General features: G+C 57.1%; 2 protein-coding genes across 3 annotated transcripts; both read right to left on the bottom strand.

The window, feature by feature from the left end:
- Nucleotides 1–3,989: 3,989 nt before the first annotated feature.
- On the bottom strand, nucleotides 3,990–13,439 carry PLEKHG2 (pleckstrin homology and RhoGEF domain containing G2). Of its 2 annotated transcripts, none has more exons than XM_079906603.1 (18): nucleotides 12,774–13,439; nucleotides 11,702–11,973; nucleotides 11,523–11,623; nucleotides 10,550–10,616; nucleotides 10,384–10,430; nucleotides 9,994–10,144; nucleotides 9,535–9,672; nucleotides 9,142–9,342; nucleotides 8,606–8,698; nucleotides 8,430–8,516; nucleotides 7,810–7,843; nucleotides 7,617–7,718; nucleotides 7,471–7,518; nucleotides 7,355–7,393; nucleotides 7,172–7,188; nucleotides 6,810–6,986; nucleotides 5,777–6,701; nucleotides 3,990–5,694 (listed from the first exon to the last, which is right to left on the bottom strand). In XM_079906603.1, exons 1-18 carry the CDS (start codon nucleotides 12,874–12,876, stop codon nucleotides 4,124–4,126), a joined length of 4,173 nt encoding a protein of 1,390 aa, XP_079762729.1. In that variant the 5' UTR covers nucleotides 12,877–13,439; the 3' UTR covers nucleotides 3,990–4,123. The 2 variants fall into 2 exon arrangements, with proteins under 2 accessions (XP_079762729.1, XP_079762730.1); XM_079906604.1 differs by having other exon boundaries at nucleotides 11,702–11,970.
- A 4,379-nt stretch (nucleotides 13,440–17,818) lies between these two features.
- Nucleotides 17,819–20,339, bottom strand: ZFP36 (ZFP36 ring finger protein). The gene is made up of 2 exons (XM_079907296.1): nucleotides 20,268–20,339; nucleotides 17,819–19,455 (listed from the first exon to the last, which is right to left on the bottom strand). The coding sequence occupies exons 1-2, from the start codon at nucleotides 20,289–20,291 to the stop codon at nucleotides 18,502–18,504; spliced, it is 978 nt and encodes a 325-aa protein (XP_079763422.1). The 5' UTR covers nucleotides 20,292–20,339; the 3' UTR covers nucleotides 17,819–18,501.
- Nucleotides 20,340–26,074: the final 5,735 nt, after the last annotated feature.

Below are 26,074 nucleotides of genomic sequence, written 5' to 3'. Positions count from 1 at the left end.
CAGGAGATGCCCCAGAAGCCTTTCTAGAGGCTACCACTCGTGGTAGGAGATGGGTTGGGTTGGAGAGGCTGGTGGGAGCAGCCCTGGTCTCAGTTTCTGTGCACCTCCAGTAGAGTCCAGTGTGTTGGCACAGCTGAGGTGGGCGTGGTTCTAGGTCATTGGTTGTGTGGGGTATCCTTGTGAGTTTTTTTTTCCCCCAATCTTTTTGCTGTTGTTTTATTTTTTAATTTATTTTTAAATATTTATTTATTTATGTGGCTGTGCCGGGTCTTAGTTGTGGCATGTGGGATCTAGTCCCTGACCAGGGGTCAAACCCAGGCCCCTTGCATTGGGAATGTGCAGTGTTAGCCACTGCGCCACAAGGGAAGTCTCTTTGCTGTTGTTTTAATGACATGTCAGAGAAGAGCAGGGGAAATGTGTAAGATCAATAATCTTTACTACAAAGTGAGGAGAAACTGCCTGGATGGAGTCTTTAAGTCAGCAACTAAGAGCCATCCATGCCTGTGTTGGGAAAGGAATTTTCCTTAATGCCAACCTGTAGTGTAGATAGGATTGAGATTGGGGCAGGGGGCTGTAACCACCCCATTGTGGATGGGTGCATGATTTCCCCCCGATTGGCCACATCCTTCAGGATGTCAACAATAACTCCTGAGAAAGTCTGCCACACCCCCATGGCCTCCTTAAAGCAGGTCCCAGTTATGCTCAGTGTGGTGACTGTCCTTATGGGCCTGGGAACATATAGGTCTGAGGACTTGTTCATCTATTGTGTCTGCCATGGGATGATAATAGCTGACTTAGGTGGGCTCTCAGTTGCTACCACTGGGCTGCAGAGATGATAGAGCATTTCCATCATGGAAGAAAGTTCTGTGGGATGGCCCTGGTATACGTATTGGGAAGTACTGTTTGTGAATTAAGTTGCCTTCAGTTTCTTTCCCCATTTTTAAAGGAAGCTAGTGAACATCATTGGGGTGGGAAGGGCATCTGTGCTTCCATACCAGCCTTTGCAGCCAACCTAGATACTTAAGCGATCTGCCCCCAAGTGGGCTTCCTCGCTACTCCCCCTGCTGAGTACTGGCAAGAACATCATTACACACTTAATCAAGGAGAGTTTCACAAATTTTCTTTATAAAAGAAGGACCTTGGGATTTACTGACTAGTTGCCCTTTTTGTATGTCTGCCCTACCAAAACCGTAGCCACATGTGGCCGCCAAGCTGGGCTGCACTGATGAGAACATTGTCACAGGAAGATTCTGTGGGACAGCACTGGTGTACAGAGAAAACATACAAAGTGCTTCTTACAGATGGAGAATGGGGTTGATTGAGCTCCATCTGGTTGCCAGGCTAAGTGTTTACAACATCCCTGTGAGGTTGGCGACAGGCAGGTGTCTTCGTGTTAGCTGGTGAGAAAGTTAGCCTAGTGGCTAAATAACTTACCAAGTTTTGCACTGGAGCTGGAGTTAACTCGGGTTAACTGGGTTTGGCTGGCATTAACCTAAACATCCCAAGGAGGGCAGCAGTGTCCCAAAGAAGGCAGTGGACAGCTGCCCTTTCCCTTTTCAAGCCTGTCTTAATTGCAGCTCTAAAGGCAGTTTACAAAAGGCAGGCTGTAGTAGACCAGCAAGAAAGGTATTCCTGAGGAGGCGTTGGAGCTGGGGTTATGAAGCAGAGGTAGGAGTCGGGCAGGCAGGAGGAATGGAATTCAGGGGCAGGGAGTAGGAGGGCCCGAGGCAGGCCTAGTGCCCAGGGTTTTCGCACGGGGTCCGGAGACCCCCTTACTGAGACTCTTAGCCCCCTCCCAGAGGCACAGCTGAGACGCATCTGGAGTGGCTGAGGGGGCTTGCCTCTCCTTCCTCACTCCAAGCCTTGGAGTAGATGGCCTCCTTCCTCCCTGCTGCCTCCTCAAATACCAGGAATTCCGGCACCGCTGGGAGCCCAGGCCAGGCTGGGAACTTTCTTTCAGCTGGGAATGTGCAGCCGGGGGCGGAAGAGGGGAGGGCCAGCCTCAGCCCTGACCTTTGTCGGGAGGCTGCAGCGGAGCAGGTCCAGGCCAAGAAGCCGACTCAGCCTAGGCTCTGGTGTATGGCATGGTAACCACTCCAATAACTGAATAGAAGCCAGCAGCTGACGCTTACTGAGCCAGGACTTACTCATTTTACCCAGCTAATGACCAATTACCTAGGGCCTTTGGAGCACCAGGCTGCAAGCCCCTTGTGGGCAAGGAATTATTCCCTGTTGTGCCCCCAGTGACAAGAACAGCGCCTGACACACTCAAGTAAAAGTGCCGACGGGCTTGGCAGTGTGGATGAGTCCCAGCTCTGCTCCTTCCCACTTGTTTGGGCAAGTCCCTTATCCTCTATGTGCCTCAGTTTCCTCATCTCTAAAGTGGGGGGTAAGAATCATCCTCACTTGCCTTTTAGGGATGTTGTGAGGACTCAGAGTGAACGAGTTCAAATAAAGTGACTAATGCCTGTGGTATGCAGTTAGTACTCAATAACAGCATTTTTTGTTGTTGCCGTTAATTGATTGTTAAAACCAGACTCTTAGGCTCCTGCCTTGGAGGTTCTCATTCCATGGGTTGGGACTAGATCCTGGGGCATCTGATTTGAACACTGCCTCGGTGAGTCAGGCTTAAATACATTTGGGAAGTAAGGATACGCTTACTGAAACTTTCCGATGATCCTGCGAGGCAGGTATTGCTGTCCTCATTGTGCAGATGAGGAAACCGAGGCTCGGAGGGAAGTTAACACACCAAGTACTAGAAAAGCTGGGACTTCAACTCAGCCATGATGCTGCGGTGTCGCAGAGAATTCCAGGGAAGACTAAACAGATGATGCACTAAAGCACAAGAGGTTAAGTGTTCAATAAAAGCAGCTAATATGACCAAAGAAACTGCTTAAATTGTGCTTCTCACTGGTCATACCACTGCTGGGAGGAGGACAGAACGATCTCAATATAAAAGCCTTTGTCCCTAAGACCTGAATTACTTTGGGGTGTGGGGGCATATTGAGGCACTGTAGAGGTCCCCAACTAGAGAGAGGGAGTAAAGAGATCTGATAGAAGAATTCGATGGGTGGGTACGAGAACTGGAATACTTAGGAGGGTGGAGAGTGGTTGCCAAGAGAAATAAGGCAGATGTGGGACCCTTCTGCCAGAACCCCAAACCTGATCCATTTTGGCATTAGCGGGGAACTTGTCTCCGAAATTTTGTAGTACCAAGACCCAGAAGAATCCAATTAAGGAGGGATGGATGTAAAGAGATTAAAATGGTTGGATGGATGGTGGCAGAGATGGTTAAATGGACGGTTGGCTCGATGGATTAGGAGATGGTTGAGTGATGAGATGTACGAATGAATGGACATAGATGGGAATATGGAGGGACAAATGGATGAATGGAGAGAGTTGGTTGGAGAAGATGGACACGTGGGATAATAGATGAGTGGATTGACAGAGGAACGGGTGCTAGATGGGGGGTGGGGTAGGATGATGGATGAATAGGGTAGAGAAAGTTGAATAAAGCAAGACATATGGGTGGGATGATGGATTGGAAGACGGATGGACAGAGGGAGATGATGGAGAGATAGCTGGGTGGATAGAATTGGCTAAGTAGATGAGAGGAATAGATGATGGTGGGACACATCAACTGGATAAACTGCTAAGGGAATGAATTTTGAGGGATCTGCTTGGGAGAAAGCTTCTTAACTTGGCCTTCCTAGATAGGCATCAAGCAGTTCAGAAACCCTCTAGAATCACACACCAAACTGTAATGGGTCCAGTCTTCAGTAATTCTCAAAGGAGTTTGAGATTCCCCAAATTTTCAGAACGACTGATTTGTGCTGTATCAGACCTTCCCATTCATTGTCGTCTTCTGTCATCCCCCACGGCCCCCAGAATGGGAAAGATACATAATTTCATAATATTAACAAAATATTAATGACATCCCCTTCCCCATCCCTGTTGGGTTAATCCAGGTTAAGTAATAAGGCCCATGTGCCAAAGACGCCAGGTGTTGGAAAGCTGTGGCAATTTTTAGACCTGTGTTCAGCGTCTGGACTTCCGGGTGAATTCTGAGGGTCTGTGGCATCTGGCTGAAGTCTCTGCTTTTCAAGAAGCGCGACATCCTGGCTCACATGTGGAAAGGGGCGTCGGGAGCCCCCTGGGCTCTGCGAAGGCCCACTGATTCCTGGGGGGTTGCCAAGAGAGCAGGGTGGTTCAACCTGACCTGGGCCTTGGCTGGCTGTAGCCGCCCGCCACCCCCGACGTGGATGTTGACCGTGGTGGCATAGCTGAGCCTCCTGGCTGGGGGCGCTGGGGGTTGAGGCTGGGGTGGCGGTGAAGGTGCCCGTGACGTGGGGGCGGAGGAGGGCCAAGGGCCCCGGGAGGCCGGGGGAGCCTCTCCTCCAGGCCCTTGCCGCCGCGCCAGGCTCTGGCTGATGTATGAGGCTGCCAGGTATCTTGACAGGGCAGCTGCGTTGGAGCCCAGGAGCTGCCGGGTTGTGAGTGGGGGACTGTGGGGTGGGCTCAAGTCTGACGACTCTGACCTGGCAACGTGAGAGACCGCGTGGCCTCCTTGTTTAGACAAAACCACCGTGGTCTGGACTCGGGTGGGTAACAGGCCCTGAATGTCCCGAGGGCCCCCTTGCTCAGGCAAAGGTGGGGCAGCTGGAACATGGTCGTTGGTGAGGCTCTTCTGCTCCAACAAAGGTGTCAGTTTCTGACCCTGGAGGTCTGTGAGGCTTTGCTCCTCAAGCAGAGGCGCAGCAGCTGGACCCTGGATGTCCGGGAGGCCTCCCTGCTGGGGCAAAGGTGGGAGGGCTTGGACCTGGGTGTCCGTGAGGCCTTGTGGCTGCGGGGAAGGTACGGCAGCTGGAACCTGAAAGTGTGGGAGGTCCCGGGGCAAGGACGGCAGAGTGTTGGCTGGGGTCTGATGGTCTAGGTGGCCTCCATGTGCAGGCAAAGGTGAGGTACCCGGAACCTGAATGTCAGGGAGGTCGTGTTGCAAGGGCACTGGGGTGTCAGCTGGGATCTGAGGGTCTAGGCTGCTTCTGTGTATAAGCAAAGGATCGACGGCTTGGCCACAGGCAGTGGCTGGGGACTGAACAGCCCTAGAATCTCCTTGCTTAGTTAACGGGGTGTTGGTTGAGCTCTGGCTGTCTAGGTGGCCTTCTCGCTTGGGCGTAGGAGTGGCGGCTAAAGCCATGACATCAGAGCAACTTCCCCGCTTAGGCAAAGCTGGGGTGATTGGAACTTGGATGTCCACGTGGCATCCTTGCTCAGGAAAAGAGGTGGTAGATGGAACCGGTATATCCACGTGGCCTCTATGCTCCGGCAAAGGAGTGGCAGCTGGAACTTGGATTTCCGGGTGGCCTTCTTGATCCGGCAAAGTTGTAATAGCTGGCATCTGGCCGTTGGGGGGGTCTTCCTGCTTGGGCAAAGGTGTGGTGGCTGGAATCCGGATATTCCAGAGGCCTCCTTGCTCAGGCAGAGGGGTAGCAGCTGGAACCTGGATGCCCAGATGGTGTTGCTCAGGCAAACTTGAAACATTTAGACGCTGGCCGTCCAGGCAGCCTCGCTGCTTAGTCACAGCTGTGGCAGCTTGAACCTGGGCAGCAGGGCTTAGGGGGACAGATTCCTGGGCGCAGGTCAGCGAGAAGGCCAGCTCACATACGAGCACATGTCCAAAGGCAGGCAGGGGCCCTGTATGCAAAGCAAGGTGGAGAGAGTTAGGATGGATGCCCCCACATGGGCTGCGTCTGCCAACCACATACCTGGACCTCACCTGGCTCAGCCTGCTCACGGGGCAGGCAGGGCAACAGCTGCGGCTGGGCCAGAGCCCGTGGCCGGCGGCGGGGGGCGTTGGCTGATGCCCGGGTCTCAGCCCGCTGCATCTGCTGGATCCGCTCGCTGTAAAGCCGGGCCAACTCTCGCACTCGGGACGCTGACCTCTCCGAAGTTGGGGCTCCTGCCTTCCCGCTTCCGCTGCCTCCACTTAGATCTGAATCCTCCAGGATCAGCAGCGGCTCTGGGAAACCTGGCCGGGCCGGCTGCCCCTGCTCCAGTGCCCGCCAGGCACTCCGGATTTCTGAGCAAGGGCGGAACTCCAGCTCATCTGGGAATTCCTGACCTTGGGTGACATCCCGGGGCTGGAAAGCTGGGTATGATACTCCTTCACCCTCCTCTTGGCCTGCCCTGCTTTCTGAGGAGGGCTCTCCCAGTTTTCCAGAACTGCTTCCAGGGAAGAGCTCTCTCCTGGTGGCTAGAGCCTCATCCGGCTCCTGCAGAGGTCCCTGGAGCCAGGAGTCACAGGGGAGGGTGGGAGCGTTGGAGAGACTAGGAATGTCGGGGACACTGGGTATGGCTGGAAGGCAGGGCATTTCAAAAACACTGGAAATGTCAGAGAGACTGGGAAGGCGGGGCATTTGGGGAATTTCAGAAAGGCTGGGAATTTCAGGGAGGTTGGGTACATCAGGACTTTTGGAAAGGCTGGGAATGTCAGGAATTTCAGCCGCAATGGAACTTTCAAGCCCCTCTAGGACGTGGAGTGGGGAAGGGCCCCGTTCATCCGTATCCAGCTCTTCTTCCTCCTCCTCTTCTGAAGAGTCCCGGCTGGGCAGGGCTTGGAATGCGAGGGTGTCACTGTCGCCTGGCACCTGGGAATCTCCGGGGAACTTGGGAATGTCATGGGGGGGTGGCTGTAGTGGGCACTGAGGAAGAAGCCCAAGGTATCAGGGTGGGTTGCCCCCCCTGACCCCCAGGCTGTGCCTGCCCAGGCCCAGAGCCCCAAGGACACCGTGAGGGGATGCCCGACTCACCCCTGGATCCCGGAGGCCTCTTTGGTTTAGCAGCTCCAGGATTTCTTCAGTGATTGAGGTCCCAGAGGGGTCCAGCGTGGGGGGCCCAGTGTCCTCCAGGTCCTCAGGGGGTTCAGAAGCTGGAACTGGTGGCAGAGGCTCTAAGGGCGGGTAGAGCTCCCCCTCACTGCCAGTGTGCTGTGAGGAAGGAAAGGAAGGAGGGCAGGAGTCCAGGGCCCCATCCCCCTCCTCCCTGAGACAGAGGAATCCAGTCCCCAGCCCCCTTCTTCTTCAGACCCAGCACTTTGGAACCCAAGCTCCCTCCTCCCTCAGACCCAGGAGTCCAGGACCCAAAACAAACCCTGTCCCAGGATGTTTCTCACCTTGAGTCTAGGCTTAGCTGGGGATGAAGACATGAGAAAGAGAAAAGAGTGAGATGTAAGAACAAGTGTTATTCCTTGTCATTGATGAGCTGCCCCTATCACCCCTCCCTCACGAACTCTGGGCATCCCCGGGAACAGACAGACAGACAGGGACGGAGCAGGCCGGGGTGGGTGGTCCCTCACCGTTCTGTGGAAACATGACGTAAGGGTCCTTCAGGGGCTCTGGAGGGAGGACACAGTGATGTCAGGGGCCAGGTCCCACCTGATGCCTAGTTCACTTTTAGGTGAAGGGTACTCACCAGACTGTCTGCGGCCACGGCGGGTAGTGGCGGGTCCTGGAGATGGAGCTATGGGAGAGGCGGATCAGAACCTTGTTAGGAGCCCAGCTCCAGGCTTCTGGGGGAGGAGTGGAGGGAGAGGGAACTCAGGGTTCCATCTCTTTTACCTGTGTTCCTTCGTCCAGGGGTGAAACTTCTAGCATCTCGAGGTCGGGGAGACCCAAGTGGAGGTGTCAGGGGCTCTGGGATAGACTTACTTTTAGGAGCACCTGCAGGGAGAGATTTGGGGCTAACACTTTACTTTTTCTTAGAAGTGATTCCTCTACTGCCACATCCTCCCAACACAGGGCCCCAACTCACAGTGCAGGCTGTTTTCAAGGAGAACTTGTTTTGCCTGAAAGAGACAAGGATGAGGGATGAGGGGGCTGGTCCCTGAGCACCCCAGTCACGGTCCTATTAAAGGGTGCTGCTGGGCTTCCCTGGTGGCGCAGTGGTTGAGAGTCCGCCTGCCGATGTAGGCAACACGGGTTCATGCCCCGGTCCGGGAAGATCCCACATGCCGCAGAGCAGCTGGGCCCGTGAGCCATGGCCGCTGAGCCTGCGCGTCTGGAGCCTGTGCTCCGCAACGGGAGAGGCCACGACAGTGAGAGGCCCGCGTACCGCAAAAAAAAAAAAAAAGGGTGCTACTACATGTCAGGTGCCTTACACGACTGATAATGACTAATCCTCACCGCAACCCTATGAGGTTGATGCTATCATTCCTCCAGGTGAGGAAACTGAAGCCAGAGAGGTTAAATTACTTGCCTAAAGTCACAAAGCAGGGATGTGATGGAGCTGGGATTGAAACCCCGGCAACGTAACGCTGCAATTTAACTACCATGTTCTAAGACGGCACCCCCTGCAGTCAGGGTTTTTCGGTGTTACTGGGGGAGGGGAGTCTCCAGCACCCTGAGGACCCCCCGCGGTGGCAGGAGCTGTACCTTGGCAGGGATGGAGGCGGGGTGATTCTCAAAGAAGAGGCGCTGGAGACAGTGAATCCACAGCCTCTTCTCTTCTTGGTTCTTGGCCTGGGGGCAGGGTGGGGTGGAATGGGGAGCCAGGGGTGAGGTCTAGGGACTGGGGGATCCCTGCCCGCCCAGCCCCACCCTCTGCTCACCTGGAGCAGGTGTCTGTGCTTGGGAATGGTCAGATCAGACACCTTGAACCCTAGAGGGTCTCGAGGGCTCTCAGTCACACTCAGGTTGCAACACTGGATGAGGGGCAGAGAGGGGAGGCAAGTTCAGAGGCCTCAGACTCATCCATGTGCCCCTCGTGTGTATCTGGGTCCCTACCCCCTAGAAAGATGTCCCCTTTCCCCCTGTCAACCCTCCCCACCAGGCTGGGCTCAGCTCTCCCTCACCAGCCCTCCCCGCCTCATCTGGATCAAGAAGACATGCCTGCCCATGAAGATGCTTGTCTGGTGGGCAAATCCAGGTCCTCCCCCTCCAGGCCTGCACCACCCGTGCATCCCACTGGCCTCACCCCTCCTTATTAAACCCTGCCCCCCCACCTCGGACTCAAGAAAACATGGCCCTTTTAAGCTGGGTTGTCCCTCCTTGCGGATCCTGCCCCCAGCTTTTAGGTCTACAGGTATGCGTGTATAGAACATACCTGGCAGGTAACATTCTGGCCCTGCCCCATCCCTGAACTCACGAAGATGTGGCCCTTGTATGTGTATTCTGGTCCCCGGCGCTTGGCCACGAGCAGCATCCGTGAGAACAGAAAGAGCAGCCGTTCACCCCCTCGAAGTCGGGGGCCGCCCCCTCCACCACCTCGGAATGCGCCCTCCAGCACCAGCTCGCCAAAAGCACTGAGCTCCGGACCGGTCCAGCCACCCAGCCGCCGCTGCACCTCCTGCCGGGACCACGCCGGGTGCAGCGGGCACAGGAACACACCAGTGGGCGGTGTACGCATACCAACACAGGGGGGTTAGCAATCAGACTGCACTGTCCCAGCCCGCCCTCCAACGCACGGACCGAACCCCGCAAAGGCCATCACGCCCGCTGCCCCCCATGCCGCCGGTCCCAGCCCTCTCCCAGGGGTCACCTGGAGGCGCGCAGCGTGCTCCTGCTTGCGTTTCATGTCATTGATGTACCAGGCGACCGCTGTCATGGACACGATAGCCTCCTCCACCAACTCGCGGCCCCCGGCGTCTGGGCCCTCCACCCAGTGCTTGCCTAGCTCCTGGAGGGCAGCCACCAGGCACCCAGGGAGTGGAAGAGGAACAGAGGAAGAAAGAATGACAAGGATAAGAGAGAGAGACAAATAAAGGCAGGGGCAGAGGCGGAGAGACACAAACAGGCAAAGACACGAAGTGAAATCAGCTGGCGCCAGCCCCCACTGCCAGCAAGACCCTGCCCCAAGCACCGGCCCAGTTTCTAGGGACCGGATGCCTCCCCAGGCCTTGCCCAACTCGTCCAGGGTCCAATCTCCAGATGTTCACCAGGTGGCCAATGGACAGGACCTTGCCCCTCCCCAAGCAGCCCCCCAGGGGCCACAGCTGACCTGCAGCAGCAGATGGTACTTGAGGATGCGCTGAACAGGCTTCAGCAGGAAGCTCTGCAGGGGCAGTGAGTGGTGGAGCTGGGCCTGGCGCTCCTGCAGCCACAGGGCTGCTGGCGGAGACACTGACAGCTCCCGGAGCAGGGCCAGGGAGCTGGGGGCACAGCACAGGTCAGGGAGACTTGCAGCTACAGTGGGCAAGGCCGGGAGGGGTCAGGGAGTGGCCAGGGTTTTGGAATTCTCAGGGGCCCACCCGGGTCGGGGTGGGTTAGGGAGAGGGTAGACGCTGTCACGGTATGGCAGGAGCTGGATGGGTCCGGGTGGAGGGAGCTTGGCTGGCACATCAGCTCGTGGGCACAGCCTGGGGCCCCGCAGGGGCTCCTTGGCCCTCACCTCGGGTAGTTCATGCAGTACAACGTGTAGATGTCAAAATCCTCGCTCTGTGGGCAGCAAGGGCGTCAGGGAGACCTCAGTTCCCGACTCCCCATGACCCCCCCGCAACGCCTAGCCCAGGCCTGCTCCCCCCTTACCCAGGCCCCAGCCCAGGCCCTCGCCTCACCCTCTGCACGAAGCACTCGGCGATGCCCCCGGCACTGCTGCTGCCCTCCAGGTCCTCCAGGAGCTCGCTGTGGAGGGGAGAGGAAGGGTGAGGGGGCGCCCTGCCCCCCATGGGAGGACTCCAGGAGACTGGGGCCCTGGTGGCTGCCAGGATCTCTCAAGGGATGTCATGTCCATACGAAGGGTCCTCTGATCGCGACATGGGGGACTGCAACCTGCTCAGACCTTGTCCTTGGTTACCATTACATTCCTCGGCCCGAGGTCTTGTCACAGCTGGCATGAGCCTGGGGCATCTCATGGCACAACCCAGGGAGAGGGGTGTCAGGACGCTCAGAGCTGTGATATCTTAAGATCCCACTGTGACCCCGAGACCCTGTCGTGACTCACGAACCTCCTGCAGTAACTTTAAGTGTAATTAGGGAATTCCCTGGTGGTCCAGTGGTTAGGACTCCGCGCTTTCGCTGCTGGGTCTGGGTTCAATCCCTGGTTGGGGAACTAAGATCCCACAAGCCAAGCAGTGTGGCCAAAAAATAATAATAATAAGTGTAATTAGGTGTCATCAAGACACTCGGTGTCATGCTCCTTGGACTGAGTGGCCAACCATTCTGGTTTGTCTGGGACTGAGGGGTTTCCCAGGATGAGCCGGTCACACAAATGCTCACACTGTCATGATCCGCAGGCCCCACACAAGCCTTGGATTCATCACGATCCCAAACCTGACATAGCGATAGCCCCATCTCGCTGCCTGGACCCATCCCGATATTTGGACCTCAGCTGGGCCCTCAGGCTCCCATCCACCTCACTCCTCCACCTCTCTGGATCCTCACTCCCCATCATGACCCCTGCCCAACGTCATGACGCCCCGTGTTCCAGACTGGACAGGGCACTGTGGGGTGCCAAGGTTGGGGTTAGAACACAGCCTGCCTCCCCGACCCCCCGAGGCAGCGCTGCTGCCCATCCCACCCGTCCCTGACCTGCTGAACTCGTAGATGTCCTCAATGTTGGCAAACAGCGTGCCCACCTGCTCCGCGCTCAGCCCCAGAACCCCGCCGTCCAGCAGAGGGCCCAAGTAGTCCTGTGGGAATGACTGGGGTTACAGGGGTGGAGGGGCTGGCCTGGGTCCCCACTGCACTTGGGTGCCTACCCGCCTCACCTCCACGATGCTGCGGAGGTCCCGGACATAGGCCCGCTCCGTCTCCACGATCTCACGGGCCACACGCTCCAGCCTCGAGGGTTTCGCCGAAGCTGGGGTCCCCACGGGCGACAGATGCAGGCGGATGGGGGGCCCCGGAAGGGGCTCTGGCCTGGAGGCCAAGCAGGCTGGGGTGGGCCCCGGAGCCGGGTCCCCCTCTGAGCCCACTGTGCTCAGGGATGTGGAGCTCCCAGAACCTCGGGGGGAGGCCATGGCGGGGGTTGCAGGGGCTGCTGGGGGTGTGGAAGAGGCGATCAGGGGGTCTCCCCAACTGAGTAAGTGCGCTTAGCCCCCACGCTCACCCACCCCTGCTCAACAGCTCTCCCATGGGCTCCCTGCTCCCCTCACTGTGCCCTGTCCTCTCCCTTCAGGGTCCTCTCTGGACTGCTTGTCTCCATTCCTTAAATCCACCTCCATGTGTCATCCTGGGAGAACTTTATTAATTGGCCTGACTCCGTCACTCCCATGAGTATAACCCCATTCCTGCCCTCAGGGTAAAGTCCAGATTCCTCAGATCCACAGGGGCCTGTGCAAGGTGGCCATTAGAGACCTTTCCAGTCTGCTCTCGTCCCGACACACCACTTCTTACCCTCTGGACTCCAGTCACACTCAGCTTCTTTCAGTTACTCAAATAAGCAGCCTCTTCTCACCTCTGTGCCCCCGCACATACTGCTCCCTCTGTGCAGAACACTCTTCCTTGCCTCGCTCAACTCATTCCTCCTCATCTTTCAATTCTCAGTTTAGATGTCCCCTCCTCCAGGAAGCCTCCCTGGACCTCCCAGATTAAGTTCTCACAGTCCCCGGGGCTTTCCTCATCCCAGCCCTGACCACTCTATGCTGGGCTTCCCCTCTGGACTATCATGGTATGGGGATGGGTCCATCTCCCGGACCAGACCTGAAGCTCTGTGCATGCAGGGCTGGGGCTGTCTTGGTCAGCCTGTGTTGCCAGCACTGGGTCAGCCCCAGAGCGTTGCAGTGTCTTTCATGAAAGAATGAATGCCCAGCAGGCTCCACCCCTCCCTCACAGGCTCACCTGTCTGAGTCTCACACACAGCCGCACAGTCACACACTTCACCTCTGCGGCCGAGGCTAGGGCTGGGTTTGGACAGGCCCAGTCCACGGGCTCCTTCGGGCATGGCTGAGTGGCTCAGCGGCTTCTGCAGAAAGACCCCCTTCCTGGATATCAGGACCCCATAGGCCTCCCTGCCCCCCACGCTCAGAGGCTGGGGGCTGAGAATGAACAGTGTGGTCTAAATCCGGGGGCCCTGGGAGTAACTACTGGGGGAGACAGAGGCAAAGTGATAGAAAGAGGGGAGCAAGGAGAGATAACACTGAGAAAAAGATGGAAAGGGTGAGACAAAAGAGTAAAGCGAGCGAAAGAGTCGTCCTAGCTGTGAGTCTGCCGTGTCTGGGGCCGGAGGCTCAGGGATCCTGGGAACGTTTGGGCTCCGGCTGGAGCCGAGGGCGAGGGGCAGGGCTGGGAAAAAGCCGTGGGCGGGAGGCCGCGGGGTCCCAGGGGAGGGCGGAGGAGGCTGGGGGACCGGATGCCAGGGTCCTGCAGACGGCTCCCTCCCCCGCGGAGAGCTGCGAGTTGGGGCGCTGGCCCTGAGTTCTCGACCCCCTCCAGCCAGTCCCTCCGTGATCCACTCACTGTTCCCACCGCCGCAGCTCCCCTGCAGCGCCTCCCCACACCCCTCTAGCCCCCAACTCCCGCCAGCTCCTCCGCTCGCCCCCCGCCGGCACGCCCCCTCATTGTTCAGCGGCAGCGGCGCCGCCCCCTCCCCCAACCCGTCGGGGCCCCTCGCCTCCCCCCTCACCTCCCGGGGAGTCTCCAGCCCCGAACCGAGGCAGCCCAGTTCCTATTCGACCCTAGCACGGTCCCCGGGGAGGCGCAGAGCCGGGACTCCTGGGTCTCTCTGCAAGTCAGGGGTTTGAACTTCGGGCTCTCAGGATCCGTGAACCAGAATCCGGGGTCTCTCGGAGGATGGGGTGCAGTGGTCCAAATTTCTTTGGTCCTCTAAATGGAAGATGCTGGGGGCGTCGACTCTTGAGTCTCAGATGGGGGTGCTGGGAACCCAAATTCCTGAGTCTTCTAGATGGGGCCGTGGGGTGGGGGGGCCGGATTCCTGAGTTCCCCTAACTCTAAGAGCAGGGATTAAACCAACTCCAGGAGGGAGCGCAGGGAGCCCCAAATTCCAGGGTCCTCTTGAAGTAGTTGGCGCTTCAACCCCAAACGGGCTGGATGGGGCGCTAGGAGTCCGTATCCCAAGTTCCTCAAACCCGGGGAGTCCTGGGCTCAGCTTTCTGGGAAACTCTGGAGGGAATCTCCGGTCTGGGATCCTAAATTCTTGGAAACCGGGTGCAGGAAGCTCGGCCTCCAGGGTCGCGCGGCGCTGATGTCCCGGACTCCCAGCTCCTCCAGGAGGGGGCGCTGGGCACCTGGATATCTGGGGTCCTCTAGCCTGGACGCTGGGGCCTGGGCTTCGGGGTCCCTCAGGACGCGGTGCAGTTTCGGGAGGCTGGAGTCTGCGACTGTGGACCCCTCAGGCTCCGGGATGGGTGGCGCCGGCTCTGGCGGCGGCGGCGCCACATACATCTGTGGCTGGAGAGCCCGGTCCCAGCAGTGGGGCGGGGGGGCGGTCGCCTGGGGCTTCCCCTCCCCCCAGCCGCCCGGGCTCATATCCTGTTCCCGCCCGCAGGGGGGAGGGGCCGCCTTCCGGCCGGCCAGCCAACGAAGGGTTAAGACCCCTCCTCTCTGGTTTCTGAATATTCATGAGAAGGCGAGTCCCAGGCAGGCTACACCCCCACATTCCAAAAGCCTCGCGGACTTTTCCCTTTTACAGCAAGAGCCTTCCAGGCGTGAGAATCCGGAACTGGTAACGCACTTTCTCCTATTGGCCAATCCAAAGATTCCTATTTGTATATGCAAAGACGAGGCGGAGCAATCCATCAAGGTCACGTGGCCAGGAATGACTGAAAGACCCCGCGGCGCAAGGGTGCGGCCGGAGCTCCAGTGGCGCAATCGGTTAGCGCGCGGTACTTATATAACAGTGCGAGCGGAGCGATGCCGAGGTTGTGAGTTCGATCCTCACCTGGAGCACTTTTAGTTTTCTCTTACCGGTTTTTGTCAATTTATGCATCTTATTAATCAACCCGAACATCTATATCACTTAAAAGAATAAACGTTTCGGTCTCCTGAATTTTTAAGCTGGGAGGAATCCTGGGACTCTGGTGACGATCTGTTAGGGAGTGTTTTCTGTTGTAGGGAGATGCCGTTTTCCTCTTGGTCACCAGGGGGTGGTATTGCCTCTTAGATGCCTGGTAATTTGAGTCTGCAAATCAGTAGGAGATGTGTCAGGCTGTGGGTCCTCAGCAAACTGCCTATGTGATACTGTCTCCTTCTCCATCTTTTTGTCTTGGATTCCCGCCCCCCCACCGTCCCCCAGTTTTATTGAAATGTAATCGCCGTATAACATTGTGTTAGTCCAAGGTGTACAAAATAATAATTTTAGATACGTATAAATTGTAAAATAATTACAATGTTTAATTAACATCATTACTTCACACAGTCACTATTTTGTGTGTGTGTGTGTCTTGGAGTTTTCTCTCTTTCTCTCCCCATTTCTGAATCGATTTATTTTTTTTTTCAACAAATTCTGAAGCTTGTGACCACTATGTGACTGGTTCCTGGGTTTAGGGTTTAGGTGTGAGTGATACAGCAGTGAACAAGACAAAGTCAGAGTCCCTGCCCCTGAGGATCTGACATTCTAGTGGGGGAGGAAGATTGCTATAAACATAAGATCTAAGTACATTTGATGTGTTAGGTGGTGATAAACATCTTGGAAAAAATACAGAAAGGTAGGGAGGATGGGGGTTGCAATAATAGTAGTCAGGGACCATCTCACTGAAGAAACATTTGAGCAGAGACCTGAAGAAGGGGAGTAAGCTGTTGGGATACCTGGGGGAGTATTCCAGGCAGAGGGAACAGGAAGTGCAAAGTCCCTGTGGCTGAAGTATGGCAAATGCACTGTTTGGAAGCCAGAGTGACTAGAGCAAGAGTAATCAAAGATGAGAGCCAGGCTGTGTAGGCTGGTGAGGACTTAAGACTTTGACTTTTATGTGATCTGACTCAGGTGTCATGACAGCTTCCCTCTGGTTGCCTAGTGGGGGAGTGGGGAAGAGACTGAGGGTAGGGGCCTGGGCCAGGAGACCAGGAAGGGGCTGCTATGATGGTTCAGGTGGGAGATGATGCCCGATAGAACCAGGGTGGGGGCCAGAGGAGGAGGCAGGAGGGTGGATTGTAATATCTCTTTAGAAGGTGAATCAGACGGGACTGACGTTGAATTGGGGTGTGGGGGTTGAGGAAAGAGTCAAAAGGAATGACTCTCAGGTGTTTGGCACTGGTAGCTGGTGTTAGGTGCCATTTTTGCAAGTGAGGATTTGTTAGTTCGTTTGTTTTCAAGGGGCAGAGAATCTGTTTTTCGCAAAGGGAAGGACCAGAGATGTGTTACTTCTTGTTCTTTCAGTGCCTGTGAATGTCTGCGTGGCTTGCTCTTCCTCTCCAACGTCTTTGGGTTTCTGGGTTTCTCTCTCTCTCTCTTTCCCAAACCTCCTCTCCAAGTATGGGGACCTGAGCCCTTTCCCAAAACGGGGCGCGGGGGCGTGGGTGCTTCGTGGAAGAGGAGATCAAAGGTCAGGGCCTGCCAGTGGGCGAGGGGAGAGGGCCAACGAGGGCTGAGAGGTCAAGGAGGCATGAGGAGGGGAGGGGAAGAGGAGAACACTCGATGGAGGGAATGGGGTGAAGAGAAATGGAGTGAGGAGGGAGGTGGAACAGAGGGGATGAAGAGTGTGGGCAGGGAAGGAATGGGTGGAGAGAGAAGGAAAGGAGGCCAGAAGGGGGAGGAGGAGGGGAATTGGAAGGAAAGAGAGGAGGGGATAGAGGACGGGGAATGGGCGGCTGGAAGGTAAGGATATTAAAAAGGGGAAGGGGAGAGGAGTGGTGGGGGAGGGGAAGAGCTGGGGAGGGTGGGGGAAGAAGGGGAGGGGAAGGTCGGCGCAGGAGGGTCTGGGCAGGAGGAACTGAGAGGGAGGAGAAGGGGTGAGGTAGGGAGAGGAGAGGGAAGTGAGGGGCGGGGGGAAGAGGGGTAGGAGGCCGCGACGGAAGGGGGCGGGGCGCAGGCACTGACGCGAGGCGGCTTCCTGGCGCTGGGCTCCTCCGCCCCAGTGTGGTTCTCGCCGCCTCTTGCCTTGTATGGTCCGAGGACGCTGCTCTCCCGGGGGCCCCGCCCCGTCCCGGCGCGGCCGCGACCCCCACCCCGCCTGGGGCGCGAGACCACGAGTTTCCAAGGCTCAGAAATGTCGAGATCTCGCAATCCCGAACTTCTCGAATCCCGACAGGCCAAGATTCTGGAATTCCGAAGGTCTAGGAGCCCGGAAAGCCAGAGGCTACAGTTCTGCGATTCCTAAACGTCTGGGACACCCAGGGTCTAGAAGTCGCCGAGACCAAGTCTGAGATTCCCCAGTGTTGACATTCTAGAATCCTGAAGGCTTTCAAGCTGCCTCCGCCGAGATGCCGAAAGCCTGAGTCCCCCACACTCTCTGATCCTGGAAGGCCGGGCAGTGGGACCCCAGGACGCCCCGGCTTCCGGGACGACCCCTCCCCCACCCGCCGCGCCGGCCTCCTTCGCTTGCCCTGGGCTCGTGCCCCGGCACATTCCGTCCTCCCCACTCCGCCCCGCCCTCCTCCCTCGGCCCCATGGGGACGGAAACATCCCGTCCCCGCCCGCGCCCGGCCGAGAGCTGGGTCAAGGATCCCGGCGGGACGGGAGCGCCTCCCACGCCCCGGGAACTGGCTCTCCAGGTTCCTACCCGGTGATCTCACCTGGCCCCGCCCTCTCAGGTGAATGGCCGGGCCAGGTGACGTCACTTCCTGCCAGGTAAGCGCCGCTGGCAGCTCGGCTCCGGGGAGGTTTGGAGGAGCTATCGGCTGATTCCATCCCGCTTCTAAAAAAGGCCACACCGTCCTCCCCTCCCATCTCACTACCTCTAGACCGCAGAAGAGCCAGGATTCCAGTTTACACACAGATTTCTTTTATTTAAAAATTCCAAAAAAAATAAAATTTTAACAATATATATTACTTCATATATTATAGTATACTTATAACAATAATTAGTCCATCGTTTCCAATATTACAAAAAAGAGGAAGAAAAATACAAGGGAAGCAGACGACCCAATATATATAAATACTATAAAATCTATTAGAATAAATAAAGTCGTCATAAATAAAAGGCCCAAAGGCGTGGGTGGGTGGGTGGGAGAGCGGGGGGTTGGCAACGGCTTTGGCTGCTTGTTTTTGGAGGGAAATTTGAGCACCAGGATTCCCCTTCAGGGGAGGATCCAGTCACCATCAGACACCGGAACCTCAGGATCTAGAAAAAATTGGAAGGGGCAGCGGGGGCTTATTATTCACAGCATTGGGCGGGGGAGAGGTGAAAGAGGCCTCACTACCTCCAATTTGCTACATTTTTTTAAGACCCCAGAAAACACTCCTTCCCCCAACAGCATGAACAGCTTGCACACCGGGGACCTGCCCCAGCGTTGGGTCAGGGGAGTGAGTTAATGCACTTTGGAAGGTGGGGTGAAGCTACTTGATTAAGAGTCCCTCAGTTCCCCCGCAGCCTTGGGACCCCTTGTGGAACCCCCAGCATAAGAGAACTGGCCCCCCTTAAGATCCAGCTAATCTGCACTAGGCAGTCACTTGTCACTCCGAAACGGAGATACGATTGAAGATGGGGAGTCTCCTGGGGGCTGCAGATGGTTGGGGTGGCCCAAAAACCCCGGCCTCGAAGACAGGCGAGTCAGATCCCCCCAGGCTGCTGCCGCTGCTGGCATATTCGTCAGGATCAGATCCCAGGGAGTGCGCAGAGGGGCTCCGAGCCAAGCCACCCAAGGGCCCCCAGACGCTGCTGGGGGTGGCCCTTCGGCAGGAAGGACAACAGGCTGGGGTGGGGTCCCTTCGGGCCACTGGGGTCCCTGGGGCAGCAGAGAAGGCAGAGGGTGAAAGTGGAAGGTCCCCGGGTGGTGGTGGTGGGGAGCTGGAGGGTGAGAAGGAACACGAGGACAGGGAAAGGCCTGCTAGGCCTGCTGGTGGTGGCGAGGTTCGGCGGCCTGAGGGCAGGCCTGAGAAGCTGATGCTCTGGCGCAGCACGTGGGGGTGGCCGGAGGCACCCAGGTCCTCGCTGGGGTTGTGGATGAAGTGGCAGCGCGAGCCGTAGGGGCAGCGGCCCTGGAGGTAGAACTTGTGGCACAGTTCCGTCTTGTACTTGGGGTGGCGACTGGCCTGGCGCAGCTCACCCAGGCCGTGGGCAAACTGGCACTTGGCCCCATAGCGGCAGCGCCCGCTTTCTGAGAAGGTCCGACATAGCTCGGTCTTGTAGCGGGAGGAGGTGGTGGGGGTCGCAGTAGGCGAGGTGGGTGAGGGCGACAGCTCAGGGCCTGGACGGGGAGCCAGGGGCGCGAAGCCTGGGGGAGGGGGCACCCAGCCGCAGCTGCGACCCTCCACCAGGCTGGTGGAGCGGCCAGGCAGGCGGGCAGCCACCCCAGACGAGCTGGAGTCGGGTGAGCCGAGGCTCCAGAGTCCCGAGGAGGCCCAGGCCGAGCTGGACTCAGTCTCTCCGTGGTCGGAAGGCAGGTCAGGGCTCAGCAACTGGAGGGTCTGTGGGAACAGGGATCGGTCAAGACACCGAAAATGCAGGGTGACGCCCCGCCCCAGCTGCAGGGCACCTAAGAGCTTGCCAGTCCGGTTTGTGGGCTCCCAGACTGAGCCCCACCCGTCCGCAGAAAACAAACATGGGTTCCGGATCGCAAGGATCCCGATTTGGAGGTTCTGAGTTTATTCGCGATTGAAACTTATCCCGAGGGACCCAGGAATCCCGGCTCCCCCGGCTGGATCAGAGGGGCTCTAAAGTCAGGACACACCGCTGTCCTCCAATTTTCAGCCTCTGGGCCTCTAGGGATCTGAGGTTCTCCAGTTTCACAAGTGGAGGAGCGGGCAAAGTTAACCCAGGAGTCCGGATCTCTTCGGTTTTAGAGTTGCCAGAGTCTTCTGGGTCAGGGAGTGAAGAGACAGAAGTCGGCTCCCCCTCACCCTGAGACTCCAGCCCAAGAAACGCCTCCGCGCAAAACCGCACCCTCAGCAACTACCAGGGGTAAGCCAGGTGTGGGGTCATTTCCGCCTGCAGACAGCCCCCGTCTGAGAAAAGTTCTCCAGCTTTCCATCTCCGAGGGCCACCCCACCCGTGTTTGGACCGAGACCAGAAAGTCACGGGCTCCATTTTCACCTCCAGAGCATCACACTGGTCTGAGACGGGAGGCAGGGACCCCGGGCCGAAGTGTGAAGCACTAAGGAGTTCCAGTTTGAGAAAGGAGCCAAGGGTCCCGGGCGGGAGTTTGTGGCGCTAGAGAGCCCTGGTTTGAGAAGGGAGTCAGGCATTGCGGACCTCGGGGTGCCGATCAGCGGGGGCTCACCTCGTAGATGGCGGTGAGATCCATGGCGGCGCAGATGGCCGAAGGCTGAGGTACAGGCCGAAAGTGGGAGCGCTGAAGTCAGGCTGCGGTGGGGTGGAAGAGCCGCCGCTTTTATCCAGCCAGAGGGGGGCGGGGCCTTGAGGAGTTGGCCCGGGCGGGCGGGGCCAGGAGGGGCGCTTCCCGGACGCGCGCCCCCGGCTCAGCCCGCCCAGCCCTGGACCGGACCCCATCCGCCCGGCTCCCGGCCGGGACTCGCCTGAGGGGGGCCTGCGGGCGGTCGCAACACCGCGGGGAGTGCGTGGGGTGGGGGGTGTCGGCCCAGTTTTCAAAGGCTGGAGACTGAGGCGCGGAGAAGGGAACTGGCACGGAGGTGGGGGCAGGGCTCCTGGGGGAATTGACAAGGGCAGAGGCTGAGAGGGCGTGCGATCGAGAGACTGACCGACAGGGGCGGGGAGAGACGCACGGAGAGCAAGAGACAGAAATGGAGAGACCAAAGAGAAAAACACAGGGACGCACACAGAGGGAGGGAGTTGCGCATACAGGGAGACATGCAGAGAGAGAGATAGGGTAAGGAGAGGAGGCGAGGTGGAGAGGCACAGATTGAAAAGACAAGATATAGTCGGTCCCAGAGAGACAAATTCAGAGCGGGAAGCGGGAGGGAGGGAGAGTCACATAAAGAAACAGAAAAAGGGAGAAAACTGGGAGAAACAAGCATCCACAGACAGAAATCCGCAGGAGCAAAACGGAGAGAGGAGACCCACGGGCCTGGTGGAGAATTCTCTTCTGAGACCTGCCGGCCTGGCACGGTCTCGCTCTCAAACAGCCCAGATCCGGAGACCTGGACCGCCCTCCCCGCCCCCACTCACGGGGGTTGGGGGTGGGTGTGGTTCTGGACACCTGGTGAGGCTGGAAAGGGGCCTCCTTTCCCAATTTCCCAATTCCTCTGTGTCTTCTCACCCTCACGCAGATAATGCCACTTCTGATCGCTTCCTCTGGGCTAGGCACTGTTGCATGAAAGTGCTGTATTTACACACGTTAACTCAAAGAGGTATTGTTATGCCTATTTTACACACCAGGAAACCCTGGCAGAGAGAGGCCAAGTTATCCTCCTTTAGTAAATGGCAGCAGCCTAATACCAGGGCCTTAAATTATGTTAAGAGTTTGTGCTCAGAGAAAACTCAAGATTGGAAAGGGGGAGATCTTTATTATGGTGGCGGGTTTCCTTGATGGAAAGCTGTCTCGAATGGCAGAAATGGGTCATCCCCCACTGATGGTCGGATGGGTCTCTAATAAAGGGATGTACCTTGAGAAAACGCTAAATGTGCAGAAATCACTCCCCTTATTGGCAAGTCTTTTATTGTCAAGGGGTTGCACTGAGTGATGCTCTCTTAAGATATGGAGAAGAAACTAATTTTTAAACTGGGTCTCGATGAGCTAGCTGGCTGCCCTGAGTGAAAACACGGGGGTAGAAATAAACCGTTGACACGGAGTGCAGTTATAATGGTGGAAAGTTCATTCTTGCAGGTTGCGACTGCAGGCTGCGGGCTTGTATTGAGGTGGGGAGATTCTGCTAGACACGCCGACTTGCTCGTCCGACAGAGCACGGGGGAATCCCTGGTGCGGCGCTTTCTGGGGCCGAGGGGCCTTCCCGGCCGGTCTCGTGAGCTGGGCGGCTGCGGGCGGCTCTGGCACGGTTGCAGCCTCCCTCTAGCCTGTGACTCACTCGCACGGGGCGAGGGAGTGGGGCTTCCTGGAAGCCGTGACGAGGAGGCTAGGCCTGGATGCCAGGGTTCCTCTCTGTAACCAGGGCTTCTGTCGCCTGTAAACAGACGCTCGAGGGCTACGGGAAAAGGGGGAAAGGGGAGGTGCCTGGCACCCGCCACCCGGCTGGGCTCCAAATCCCTGTGCGGCTAGTGGGACTAAGGCGGCGCTAAGACGAGAGGTGGGAGGCACCCTGGGGTCCCCGGTGTCCGGCTCGGCTCTGGCCGCGATCCTGGAGGAGGGATACCAGTTTCGATTCCCTGGAGACAGGGAGCATTTCCCATCCCTGAGTCAAGCAGACCCCCTCCCCTCTCCCAACTGCTGAGTCATCGGCCCGAGAGCCAGGACGCTTCGGACTGGGCGACTCTCGAAGAGGCTAGAGGGGGCTTTGCGCGATGAAGAACAGACCACCCCTGGAAACACTGACGGGAGCGGGGGTCCTAAGAGCCCGGGCCTCCGCCCCTCCTTGCTCAGATCTAGGAGTCCGGGTTTCCAAGCCACCTCCTCGTTCAGACCCAGGAGACCCGGCCCCCAGCCCCTTCCTTCACCAGACCCAGGAGTCCAGGCCCCCAGCTACCCTCGATCTCAAATGCAGGAGTCCGAGCCCCGAGGCCCCTCTCCCAACGGTTTAGGAGTCTGGCTCCCATCCCCCCCTCACCCCCCCCTCACCCCCCGCCCCTCCCATCCAGGCCTCAGGCGTCCCAGCCCAGGAGGAAGTTCAGGGCAGGGCTCCGCCCCGCTCCCCACGTAGCCAGCGGGAAAATCCGTGGCACCGGCTAGGGCCGGGAATCCCCTCTGGAATGACGGTGGGGAAGGGGACGGCCGGGGTCCCCCGTGGGGCGCAAGGGGGCAGGTCTTGGGCGGGCAGACCGAGGGGGAAAGGGGCGGAAACCAGAGAGGCTAAAAATACAGCGAGCGCTTCCGGCCTAGGGGGAGGGGAACGTTGAGCAGTTTCCAGAAAAACAAGCGGGGACGGGAAACGCGGGGGTGTGAGAGCCGGCTAGAGTGCGCGGGCGAGCTGGGGACAGTGTACGCGCCGGCACGTGTGCCTTGTGCGCCCCAGGCGTGATTGACTGGACGGGAGCGGGTGCGGCCGACGCGGGCTGGCAGTGCGCGCGGGTGCGCGGGCCCTGCGGCGTGTGGACCGCGTGTGCGCTGTAGGTGCGAGGTGGGGCTGCCCTGGCGCGCCTGGATGTGCAATTGGGCAATTAGGTGTGGGACACAAGTGCGCCCACTTTCCTGTGTCAACGCTGTGTCCTTACAACCCACCTGGAACGTATGGCTGTGAGAATAAATGCGGGAAACCGCCTATGCCTGCGTGTTTCTGACCAGACTGTATTTACTCTCACCATCTATGGGGGAGGGAGTGTGTACTCAGCTGTAACTGTCTTTGAGGTGGCATCCGTGAGAACGTGTGACTTACATACCTCCCTGCACATCTGTGTGTAGCTCTGAAACACCTTGGGATCTGTAGTGACTGAGTGATTGTAACTCTTTGAGGGAGGCTGGCGAGAGTCGCTGTCTGTGTCCTCAGGTGTGATGAGGCTCTGTGAGCACACAGCTTGGGAGCTGAGGGTGTGTGGGAGCATGTGCGTGGCTGTAGGCAGCTGTGGCTGTGTGCAGGGCGCCTGCAGCTGACTGTGTGTGTGATCATCAGGTGTGTGAATAGTGTTCCTGTGTCTGTGTCCTCGGGGTGTAGCTGAAAACACCAGGAGGCCAGTGTCTGGAAGCAGTTCCTCTGTGGCTCAGTCACAGGGCAGTGAAACTGAACTTTGGTTCCTGACGTCTACAAGTGCACATGATGGGGAGGGCAGCTGGCCCACTCCTGCGGTTCACACAGGCCTCCGTGAGCAGAGCAGAGGAAAACACGCACGCACACTCGAACCTGAGAAGCATTATCTAAATCCAGCCTCCGCTGCTTTTGATAATGTTGAGCTGAGGGCAGGGCTGAGTCAGCCTGTGATGGGCAAAGTCTGAGATGGGGTAGGAGATAGCGGGTTAAGGGGTGGTTAGAGGGTTGTTTGTATCTTCACATAATTGGATTGTTCCTTGAGTCTGTTTGTGGGACTGCTCCCAGGACGGAGACGCCAGGGACACCATGGTTGTAGGATGGTGGGTTATGCCATTCTCTGCTAGGGAAGAGGGGTGTCATGTGCGCCTGTGTTTTGCCATGGTCTGTTTTGCCCTGTGTGGCTGTGCATCTCATATGCATGCTTCCCTGGAGTGGGTGGTTGTGCACGAGGCTGTACAGTCTCCCTCTGGGTTTAATAATCCACTAAGAACCTTCACTAAGGTCCTCTCCTATCCCTGCCTCTTCACCGTGGCCCAGGCTTCCACATTATTCCTCAGGCAGGGCCTCTGCACTTACTGTTTCCTCTCCCTGGAATGTCCACAACTTATTCCCTTTCCTTCAAGTTCACTCCAATACTACCTTCTCAGTGAGGCCTTCATGACCTGGGTCAAGGACTTTAACAGGTTTAAAAATAACCTTGTCATCTATTTAACAAATAATAAATACATGTAACATCTATTTACAGATCACATTAATACACGTGAACCACTGCCCAACCTAAACTCTCAAACTTTCATGTTTTCCAATAAAGTAACATAATTCTCCATATGCAAATCTTTTTTTTTTTTTTTGCGGTACACGGGCCTCTCACTGTTGTGGCCTCTCCCGTCGCGGAGCACGGGCTCTGGACGTGCAGGCCCAGTGGCCATGGCTCATGGGCCCAGCCGCTCTGCGGCATGTAGGATCTTCCCAGACCAGGGCACAAACCTGTGTCCCCTGCATCGGCGGGCGGACTCTCAACCACTGCGCCACCAGGGAAGCCCCCATATGCAAATCTTGTGTTACTTATTCCCAAATACTTTTCTTTTCCTCCTATTATCTCTCTCCACTTCTGATCTCACTTCTCTGCTTTATTTTCCTTCTTGGAATTTCTCATTACTTGACATACTGTGTTTTACTTTATCACACTTAACTGTCACTAAAATATCAGCTCCAGCAAGGCAGGGATCTTTGGTTCACACTGTATAGGGCTTGGCCCAAAATAGATGCTCGGCAAACGTGTGTTGAATGAATTCCACTTTCGGGTGCACAATTTCCACCGTGTGGCTGTGTGAACTGTGCGTCCATCATCTCACTGCCCACCAGGTGTCTCCGCAGTCTCCCTGGGTATGGTTTTAAGCACTGCTGGGCCCCATGTCAGGGCTGCTGGGATGTCATGCCCCCATCTGTGTGTGATGTTGTGTTGATGCTGCCTCACAGGGCCAGCTGTACTTCATTCTGAGTGTGTGGGCCTGTGCACTGACACATCTCTACCAGTATGTGGTGTGTGCCCACAGGCTGGAAGCCACTGGGCTCTTCTGGGGAAAGCGTGCTGTACTCAGATAATTGCATCATGTTAGGTGGAAATATAACTTTGTTTTTGTATTTATTTGGACCTTACGTATGGTTAAGGAGATGTGTATGGGTGTCATATTGACAAGGACAAGGTTATGATGGTCAGTTTTATGTGTCAACTTGGCTAGGCTACAGTCCCCAGTTATTTAATCAAACTAGTCTAGATGATGCTGTGAACGTATTTTGTAGATGTGATTAAAGTCTATAATCAGTTGACTTTAAGTAGGTTATCCTAGAAGATCTGGGGAGTCACATGGGGGGGTGGGGGCTGATTCAGTCAGATAAATGGACAGAGCTGTGGCTTCCTTTCAGAAGAAATTCTACCTATGGGCCGCAGCTTCAGCTAGTGTCCAAGAGTTCTGCTGCCCTGCCTGGAGCTTGGCCCCATGTGCCTGGCACTTCAAGGAAGGTCAGGGAGAAAGGGAAGGAACTTCTGGGATGTGTGTACACACACACACACACACACACACACACACACACACACACACACAGTTGCAGGCTCTGGGTGAATTGCAGGTCTCCATGGTCCCGGGTTTTCCTCACAGATGTGCAGTCCAGGACAGGAGGCCTCTGGGCGGTGCCATGGGAACCAGGGTACAGAAGGTTTTGGGTGGGTCAGTCCCCCAACCAGGCTGAGTCA

This window comes from Stenella coeruleoalba, assembly GCF_951394435.1.
Source record: "Stenella coeruleoalba genome assembly, chromosome: 20".
Taxonomy (NCBI): Eukaryota; Metazoa; Chordata; class Mammalia; order Artiodactyla; family Delphinidae; genus Stenella; species Stenella coeruleoalba.
Note: the sequence above shows the minus strand (reverse complement) of the source record. Positions and strands in the feature narration are given on the sequence as shown.